General features: G+C 45.3%; 2 protein-coding genes across 2 annotated transcripts; both read left to right on the plus strand.

Moving 5' to 3' along the window:
• Window positions 1–381: 381 nt before the first annotated feature.
• On the plus strand, window positions 382–3,162 carry LOC103994398 (cation/H(+) antiporter 15-like). The gene is made up of 4 exons (XM_009414719.2): window positions 382–582; window positions 666–1,754; window positions 1,978–2,556; window positions 2,644–3,162. The coding sequence occupies exons 1-4, from the start codon at window positions 382–384 to the stop codon at window positions 3,160–3,162; spliced, it is 2,388 nt and encodes a 795-aa protein (XP_009412994.2).
• A 3,651-nt stretch (window positions 3,163–6,813) lies between these two features.
• Window positions 6,814–9,432, plus strand: LOC135680507 (fructose-bisphosphate aldolase 1, cytoplasmic-like). The gene is made up of 2 exons (XM_065194471.1): window positions 6,814–7,045; window positions 8,137–9,432. Exons 1-2 carry the CDS (start codon window positions 7,018–7,020, stop codon window positions 9,183–9,185), a joined length of 1,077 nt encoding a protein of 358 aa, XP_065050543.1. The 5' UTR covers window positions 6,814–7,017; the 3' UTR covers window positions 9,186–9,432.
• Window positions 9,433–10,357: the final 925 nt, after the last annotated feature.

Genomic DNA, 10,357 nt, shown 5'->3' on the forward strand with positions numbered 1-10,357 from the left:
CTTTTGTTGATATTAACATGCAAAAAATGAAGAGATAATGTTTATATATATATATATATATATATATATAAACATGTGTGAGATAATAGATAAAGAACATAAAGCAGACTCGGTTTAGGCATACTGCCAATGAATTCATTGGTTGTCTTATAACAACCTTTGTCATCATCATCAAAGTAAAAATTAGCAGTTTCCTTCCTTTATTGTTATTAGACGTGGACAATCTGGAGCAGCCCAAGTCCGTCTCCCGGCCACCCATCCCCTCCTTCCCCACCTCACTCGGCTCCTTCCTTCTCTTACCTCTCCCCTGTCGGCCAGGCCGGGGACGCGCGACCAATTGCAAGTAGATGAGGAGGAGGTGGAACTGATCACATGCAAGAAATGGCGACCAACGGAGCGCAGGAGCAGGCGGCGTGCATCGTCGCCAAACCTTTCTCTAATGGCGTGTTCTATCACGAGGAGCCCCTCAGAGACGCCATCCCCCTCTTCATGTTACAGATCATCATCACTGTCCTCACCTCCCGCATCATCTACTTCCTCCTCCGCCCCCTCAGACAGCCTCGGATCGTCTGCGACATCATCGTAACCCTCTCGCTCTGTCTTCTTCCTCCCTTACCCTGATCTCTTCTCTTCGTGCATGTTCCTTGATTTGCTTCTGTGTCTAGGGTGGTATACTTTTGGGACATCCGATATTGCCGTCTCTGCTTTCCCGATTGCCTTTCTTCCCCCGTGGTACGTTCGACCACCTCATACAGAATTACACGGAGATGCTGTTCCGACGAGATGCGCTGTCCCTGACCCGCACCATGGCCGCTTACGGCGTCATGCTCAAGTTCTTCTTGATCGGTGTCAAGATAGACCCTCGCGATGCTTGGCGTTGCGGGAAGAAAGCCTTCTTCATCGGCTTCTGCAGCATGATGGTGCCCTTCGTGGTCCTCCTCCCGTTCGGTCGGCTGTTCAAGAGCCGGGAATATGTCCGAGAGGACAAGAGTACCATCAGCGTCGTGGATGGCATCGGGCAGACGAGCGTTTTCATCGACATTGCCGCGACAGTCAGTGCCTCCTCCCCGCCGGTGTTGGCGGACATCCTCACGGAGCTTCGGCTGCTCAACACCGAGCTTGGCCGCCTCGCCATGTCGGCGTCCATGGTCAATGAGCTAACCAGGTGGACCATCTTCGCGGTCTTTCCGGTGGTCCAACTGAGCTGGAACAAGAACGGCGTCATCGGAGCACTGCTGGAGCTGGTAACTTCCCTCGCCATCGTGATCTCCGTTTTCGTCATGATCAGCCTATGGATGCGGTGGATCGTGAGGAGGACCCCGAAGGGTGGCCGCGTTGGGGAAGTGCACATCTTGATGGTTATGCTGGCTGTGCTGGCCATGGGCGTCATGAGTGATGCCTTTGGGCTGGGGTTCATGGACGCGCCGCTGATCATGGGGCTGTTAGTGCCGGATGGACCGCCACTGGGAATGGCGTTGGTGGAGCGGTTAGAGCTCATATCGACGGAAGTACTGCTGCCGGTGTTCTTCTTGGGCATAGGGTGGGCGACCGACTTCGCTTCCATCCATCAACCCGTGCCGCTGCTGTGGTTGCTGCTGTTCATGCTCGCGGGGCATGTCGTCAAGGTCCTCGTCGCCGTGGCGCCCGCCGTCTATAGCAAGTCGTCGATCCGCAACGCCGCCGTGCTGGGGCTCATGTTGAACTTTAAAGGTCTGGTGGAGCTCATGGTCTACCTCAATTTGAAGAACGTCACTGTATGTATACCTTCCCCTCTCCATGTATGTATATATACAATAGAGTTGACCAATTTCCAAGGAATCGTTGACTATGATTCAATTTTGACTTGAGGAGACCTCGCTTAATGTGATTGGTGAACATATCGTGCAGTCTATGTGTGTGGAGTACGCGAACTTGCCATATCGTTTCTGAGGTGCAATTAGCTCACATGAAGCTGATCCTTGCTGTCCTCTTCTGCAGGCGTTGAACCCTGCAGGCTACGTGGCTGTTGTGGTCGGCATCGTCATTGCCACGGCCATCTCCTCGCTGCTGGTCTCCATCCTCTACGATCCCCTTAGCTCAAGCGGCATGGTGGGCAATCGAACGCTGCAGCACCTCAAGCCGCACGAACAGTTCTGCTTCGTCGCCTCGGTTCTCAACGAGGGCCCCGTCCCGATGCTTCTCAACCTCGTGGAGGTGTCGTGCGCCGACGAGCAGAGCTCGGTCTGCGCCTACGTGCTGCATCTCGTGGAGTTGGGCGGCCGGGCGAGCTCCAGCCTCATCGCTCACCGGAACCACAAGGACGTCTTCGTCAACCTTGGTCAAATGGACCGCGTTCACAACGCCTTCATCAACGTCGAGAAGAAGAAGGAGGGGGTCGTCGTCGTCCACCCCTTCACTGCCATTTCCCCCTACGCCACCATGCACCAGGACATCTGCTCCCTCGCCATGGAGAAGAAGGTTCCTTTCATCATCGTTCCATTTCCGAGAAAGGATTCTGGAGGCAGCAGTGAGGTAGATCAGGCAGCTCGAAGCATTATTCCCCAGGTCCTCTCACAGGTTAGCTTAGCTTCGCCAAGCCTTCTCTTCTCCCATGACTCGACCGGAAAAGGAGTTACACGATGGCTTTCGATCTTTGTCCCGTAGGCTCCATGCTCGGTGGGCGTCCTCATCCACCAGACTCTCACCAGCTCCAGGCCGCTCGCTCTCGAACACTTCAACTACTGCGTCAGAGTCCTCTTCTGGGGCGGCAACGACGACCGAGAAGCGCTCGCTTACACTGCACGCCTGGCGCGGCACGCAGGAGTCCGCATCTTCGTCAGCCGGTTCATGCCTCAGGTCCACCGAAAGGAAGAAAAGGAGATGACATGGGACGACATGATCTTCAAGGAGTTCACGAGGGCGAACGCCGACACCGAGCGGGTGGCGGTGGAGGAGATCGCGGTGAATGACGTCAACCAAATGATCTCTGCCATCCGATCCATCGAAATGGAGTGCGACCTGGTGATCGTCGGGCGGCGGCAGTGCAGCGGCTCGTTGCTCGACGAGGCGTTATCGGAGTGGACGGAATCGCCGGAGCTGGGGGTGGTCGGCGATATGCTTGCCTCCTCTGATTTCGCTAACTACTCGTTCTCCGTTCTCGTAGTCCAGCAGCATGGCTCATGATCACCTGTGAACGCATTCAAACATCAACCCAATACCGATACAGTTGTTATATAAGTTGATGGTTTCCTAGTCTTACTGCTTTTGAATATAATGTTATCATAGATCGGTGTATGGAGTATCGGCACGCTAATAATTATGAATTCTTTTATTTTTTTAAAATTAAAAATCATCGAGGATATAAGAAAATAAAGATCCTCAATCAGATCAGTTATTCTATCTATTCTATCGTGATCTTCTATTATGCCCGCGTAAGATTGGATCGATGTAATTGAAATGTTTTACAACGAAAGATTTTGTGAGAGAATCTGTATTATAAATATGTATGTATTATGATCTCTAGCAATTTGATTTTTGATGAAGTGGAATTCAATGACAATATGTTTTAAATAACGAAAGACTCATTTTACCGCTTACCAATGCATAGTAAAGGGTTTGGGTCTTCATTCACCTTGCTGCCTTCAAAGATAGTATTGCCGTGCGAGTCTACGATCCAGAAATCAACACCTGCAAAAAGATTCTGCATTAGTATAGGTTCCATCGCAAGAAATACTAAAGGGTGAGGGAGGACTGTTTTGAACAGGCAATGAAGAGCTTGAGGGGGCGGTTATCATTTAACCTAAGGGATGACATAACCCTAAACCGAATGGAAAGGGGGTGGGATCAACAATTGCTGAATTTGGTGTAATTCCTGTTCTTCCATGGGAACGAAAAAGAGGTAGCAAATGACGAAGAATGTTAGAAGCATCAGTACGTCTATCCCACTGTACTCTCTTCTTTAATCATTTATCATTAGATTAATTATTCATTGTTAACACATAAACTCCATCGATTGGTGAATTAATCTGATTGATTCACGATCAAAAATGTCGGTCCATTCTGATAACTCATCCTAGCTAACCTGGAGAGCAAGCATTATGGGAAAGACAAAGAAATCTATAGAGAAAGGTGGTTCATCGGGAACGACTTAGTCTTCGAGCGATGAAGCTTGGTTAGGGAGCTGAGCGGTCCCTTATGCTGAGTAGCCTCTTGGCTATGTCTCCGTGTTACATTGAAGACCTTGTACAATAGGTCTGGGTCGAGAGCGTTCTGACTCAACCTCTTCGATGTTTAAATTAGTGAGATAGAAAGGAAGGTTAACAATGTAATAAGAAAGTAAAAAGTTCTTCCTTGCTTGCCGTTGTGTGGCCAGAGACTTGACTTTTATACTTGAGCGCTTAATGGCATGGACGAATGCTTATGAAGGTCCCCCTTACCTCATATTGACGGAGGCATTTAATGAGGGTGGCTTCTTGGTGTATGCCCTTAGGGGCATGGCTTGGGATGGACCGTCGGGATGGCTCTTCCGGCCTGACCCCCTTACTTTTTTGGGTTATGCAAGGCATAGTCCCTATGTCGGCTGTTTGAAAAAGAAGGTTTGTCAAACCAGGCTGTATCGCCATCTTAATGAGAGGGTATGATCCCCTTCTTGATTGTGATGCTAGGAGAGGGTCTTGTGAGTCCATTTTGAGAGGTTGGGATAAGCATTGTAACCTCATGTTGGTAGTTGCGGAGAGTAGGTAGTTCATATGCCGGTGCTTATGTGTTACTTTCTTAGCCTATGTGGCGGGAAGCTAATAGTGTCATTAAAGAAGAATTTAACCCCAATTTAGATCGAAGAAGGTTCAATAAGATTTTACAAATGTGCAAAAGAATCAACTCCCCTTTCAAAACATATTATCCAAGAACAAATCAATAACAACATCAAGTTAGAGTATTACAACACGAGCAGTCTGCAATATTGTTACAAAACACTTATTATTAGAAAAAAATTTATTTTATTATAAAAAATTTAAAATAGAATGCTAATGATTTAAACAATTAAAAACTTTTTAGATGATAATTTAATTGATTTGTATTATCTAGTTTAGATAGGATCATGATAAATCCTAGTCTAGTTCAGATGATGACAACCTTCATCCATTGTATCTGAAGTCCTACCTACTTGAAACTTTGTCTGGTTCAAGCAAAAAACTCTCCGCTAGGAAACATGTGGATGAGAATCCAAGTACACACAGAAAGCTGAAGACATTCTTGAAGACAAGTTTCAGAATGAGATTGTGGCAAACTAAATATAATAATCTACCAAGAGCTCCTCTTTTTTATGATGCTTAGAACAACACTCGAATCATTTGGCATTTGGTGGGTAAGTTCAAGTAGGATGCACAATTTGGACCAGATTGACATTTCTTTCATGATATCTCAGGTATTGGTAAAGGAAGAAGGTGATGGAACCAAGGCAGCATCAAGTATTGTTTCAGCTAAAGGATTTCAGATTTGGTTTGGCTAGCTATATATCAATCCTTGAATCCTGGAAAGTTGCAAGACAATGCCAACCATCCATTATTCTTCTACTTGAATAGTAATTTTATTTTGTATGAATTCAAAAGGTCTGCATGAGGTAGACTTGAGCTTTCAAATGACAAAGAGCTATTAAGACACATTTATTGTTTATTTAGATGGTTAATAATTGGCAACCATATGGTCTAAATAATTAAGCTACACAGGCACTTAAACACCCCTGAGACATTTTTAGAGCCGTGTCTGATGTGGATCATCGTCACTGTTCCCAGTCCTCAGTTGTTTAACTCCATAATTTTCATTGTTTAGAGAGAAGAATACTGTAAACAAAATAATAATATGCCTGCATGCCTAGTGATGCAATGAGGCTTCAGAAAGATTCTGAGGTCATGGCTTCTACTCTTCAGAGAAATGTTTAGGTCAGTTTGGTGCCATCAAAGATTACAATGTCAGAAGCTTATAATACATACAAGTTCAAGCAGGATAAGAAGTCATGTTTGTCATCTACTCTATTTTCTGTCAGTTGATGAGCTCAACAAAGGCATCTTGGAGTCTGCAAACTACAAAATAATGCTAAGCTTTCAGGACTGAGAAAAAGGAGGAGAATGAGAGTAAATTAAAGATCAACTTGCACAACAAAATTCAAGTCAACTTTTCAATTAAATTATTGGTTTTCTTCAACTAATCCCCTGGTGTGATAACCTATGCAGGCAATGAGCCTTTACAGCTCAAAGATGCTGGCTGAATTGGTGAAGTGTCAAAGAACCTAAAAAGTTACTGTGAGAATACAATGGAAGTGTTTGGCATTAGCAACACTGTTACGTGTATAAGATGTGTTGATATCTTATTGATCTTTTATATGGAAGAAGTGAGAAAGTTTGTGGCCAAAGTGAATCCCACAGGCAAATATCACATTTTATTATGGTCATTTTATTCTCATTATATGGTGATGAGGAGGCTTGTAACGGTTCCGATATATGTGCGTTATATGGGTCGTAACGGGCTCGACCTAACCGAGGTCCAAACCAATGTGGGGTATAGATAGCCCACGGTAAGTTTAGACCGGTGGCGGGCGGCCTAGCCATGTGGTTCGTGGTCCGGCTCGGTGGCGCGTAGCTGTTCCACCTGACAGATCGATACCCACAAAGTGACCGCGGCTGACTTGGTGGGTCCCATAGAAAGTTCTGTGGGGTGGGAGAGGGAGTGACCGGTTTGGGGGTGAGCGTAGGGGTTATTTTAGGGTGAGAATACCAAAGCAGCTCGCGGCCACAAGTTTTGACGAAACCATCGAAGAACGGCCGAGCCGACATGTTGCGATCTCCTGTCCCCAAACCCTACCCTGACCCGTGCCCATCGCGGCGACGCTGACCGCATCCTTCTCCTCTTCCTCGATCTCCTCCTATTAATACCCGCCGCCCTGCTTTCCCTTCCTCCTCGATCCGTCTCTCTTTTCTCTCCTACTCTCTATCGCCCGATCGTTTCGTTCTTCTTCCGATCTCTCTCTTCCTGAACTCGAAGATGTCTGCCTACTGCGGCCAGTACCACGGTATGATCCTTTTAGATGCCGTCGTTCTACTTGTAAAGCCTCGTTTTTTTTCGTTGTTTTGGGGATCTTCATCGAATCCTTGATTCTGCGTGTCGTGGAAGAGCAACTTTTTTTGGTGGATTTGATTGTTTGGTTGGGATTTTTCGTAGATCTGAAGCGTCTTGCTTGTAAAGAATCGTGTTTTTCCTGGTTCTCGATCAGATGACCTTGGATCTATTCTTGTACTGTCATAGATCGAGTGAAATGTCGAGAATCCGGATCTTAAGGTTAGGCCACTTGGAATTTTTATGGTAGTCTTATGATCTTCTTGTTTTGGATCTGCTTTCTAGGGTTATTTTCCGCCTCGATTTATCCTTTTCCTGTTATAGAGTTGATTTGGAGCTAATAGTAAAGAAAAAGCAGGGTTTCCCCCTTCTCTTTTACTATTATATCCCGTCTGTTCTGAGCACAGTAGCTATTATGCACATCCCTTCTCTGTAGATCTCGAACATTAGTTTGAAACATTAGATTTTGTTTTCTCGATCAAATAAATCTCGAGGCAGCCTTACATTTTCTTAACGTCAGGCATACACACTGTGGTTCTTTCCAAGCAAATATCTTTTTTCATTGCCTTTCCCGTCCTTCGCTTATGTAGTATAATGCATCTAAAACTTATCACTCTGTTCTTGTTGTCATCATGTAAGAAAACCTTAGTCGAACCTTTACATTTCACATGCTCTAACCATTTATGTTTTGATTTGAATAACAAGTATGAATGCTGTCCTCACTTATGGACTTAACTAAGTAACACGTAATAGGAAATAGGCCGATGTCTAAAAGATTGATTAGATACTATTATCCTATAAATGTTTGGACGACTAGTGTGATAACATCATCCATCTCTAGCATATTGCATTATCTGCATGGTTGTCTGTGTGTTTTGCTGGAGCCGAGGTGGTTAGATAACCCTAGTCAGAACATAAATAGAAGTTTTACTTGCATCAGATGATTTGCCTTGATGCATGTTTACTTTTCGGTATCGTTGTACATGGATATATGCATTATCTTCTTGTGTGCCATGAATCTAAGTTTGCATTTTCTTCATGCTGCAGATGAGCTTATCGCCAATGCTACCTACATTGGCACCCCAGGCAAGGGTATCCTTGCTGCTGATGAGTCCACTGGCACAATAGGCAAGCGCCTTGCTAGCATCAACGTGGAGAATGTTGAGGAGAACCGCCGCTCTCTCCGAGAGCTTCTTTTTTGCGCTCCTGGCGCCCTCCAGTACCTCAGTGGTGTAATCCTCTTCGAGGAGACCCTCTACCAGAAGACAGCCAGCGGGAAGCCTTTTGTCGAAGTGCTCAAGGAGGGTGGAGTCCTTCCTGGTATCAAGGTGGACAAGGGCACCATTGAACTCGCTGGTACCAATGGCGAGACCACTACCCAGGGTCATGATGACCTGGGCAAGCGCTGCAAGAAGTATTACGAGGCTGGGGCTCGCTTTGCCAAGTGGCGTGCCGTTCTGAAGATTGGTCCAAATGAGCCGTCGCAATTGGCGATCGATGTAAATGCTGATGGGCTGGCACGCTATGCTATCATCTGCCAGGAGAATGGCCTCGTCCCGATCGTAGAACCAGAGATCCTCGTCGATGGGCCACATGATATCGCGAAATGTGCGGATGTTACAGAGCGGGTGCTTGCCGCTTGCTACAAGGCGCTAAACGACCACCATGTTCTTCTGGAAGGATCTCTGTTGAAACCAAACATGGTGACACCAGGGTCAGAATCCGCAAAGGTGGTTCCCGAGGTGATCGCAGAGTACACCGTGCGAGCTCTCCAGAGGACTGTTCCTGCCGCTGTCCCTGCAATCGTCTTCCTCTCAGGAGGGCAGAGCGAAGAGGAGGCTACTCTGAACCTGAACGCAATGAACAAGCTGAAGGGGAAGAAACCATGGTCGCTGTCCTTTTCGTTCGGCCGCGCTCTGCAGCAGAGCACGCTCAAGGCGTGGGCTGGCAAGGAGGAGAACGTCCAGAAGGCGAGGGCCGCTCTCCTCACAAGGTGCAAGGCGAACTCCGAGGCAACACTCGGGACGTACAAGGGTGATGCTGCCGGAGGAGAAGGTGTCTCCGAGAGCCTCCATGTCAAGGACTACAAGTACTGATCAGGCTTGTTTATTCTACCCGATGAGTGTTTAAACAATCGCATTAAGTTTAAACTAATGCTGGACCGGGGGATCTTTAATCTTTTGCTGCTTAAGATGTTGCTTAATAAGTTGGGGGGCGGTTTATGCCTTCAACTTTTACGGTTTAGGTCTGTTATCCCTCATGCATTTTGTTTTACTTGGATAATGACTGATCTTGCGGTTTGTTCCTCTTAAAATGATTGTTGCTTGATGGATGCTTTTTTTCTCTTGGACTTCTCTTTCGATTGGAAATGTTAATGTTCTCGTAACTCTGTGGAGGATTACCTACTTTGAGGAGCTTGCTACCCATCATCTTTCGATTGGATGGATAAAAAGTGGTTTTGTAGGTCGAACCACTCCATTGTGTTATGTGCTTTTCTAGTGGTGATCAACACAAAGGATGCAAAACCTTTACAGGACGCTATTTTTATGGTTAGTAGATCTTGTGGCAGTAAGATTTATTTTTGGTTTTCTTTATCTTTCTTTCTTGTGCAATATTTCTAAGACTCCCAACTCTTTTTGTGTCGTTGACCGAGTGAAGAACATTATTAATATGTATCCAAGTAGTTTGATACTTTAAAATGAGCCGTGTTCTTGAACCCAGCATCTGTTTGATCAAACTTCAAAACTGTGTTCTTATTATTATTCACCCTTCTATCATAACTAGAGAAGACAGGTGATCTTATTATTCACCCTTCTATAATAACTGTGTTCAGCGAGCAATATATAGCAGGAAGTCGATAAAATCCAACATTCCCTATTTAAAAAATCTTTATTCTTTTGAGTTCATTCCCTATTTCCACTCGTAGGATCATAAAAGAATTTGATTTCCACAATATGCCGAACGGAAACCACTCTATACCACTCCTTTTTTTAAAAGCTATTTTGGCTTCAAAATACCTTTTACAATACCAAAATCCAAAATCTAATTACAATTGAAAATATATTTTTGTATCTTCAACAATAGATCCTTTATTCATACTTATTTAATTGGAGGAATTGATCCAATTCACAAAAACATAAAACAAAACGTTTCATGACTCCTTATGCATAATCCAATACATTACTACATCTCAAAAGAAAAACTCAAACTGGAACTAAAATTCAATACATCGATTATCAGAGATCCTTTTGATAATCAATGTTGTGTT

Source organism: Musa acuminata, chromosome BXJ1-8 (assembly GCF_036884655.1).
Source record: "Musa acuminata AAA Group cultivar baxijiao chromosome BXJ1-8, Cavendish_Baxijiao_AAA, whole genome shotgun sequence".
Classification (NCBI taxonomy): Eukaryota; Viridiplantae; Streptophyta; class Magnoliopsida; order Zingiberales; family Musaceae; genus Musa; species Musa acuminata.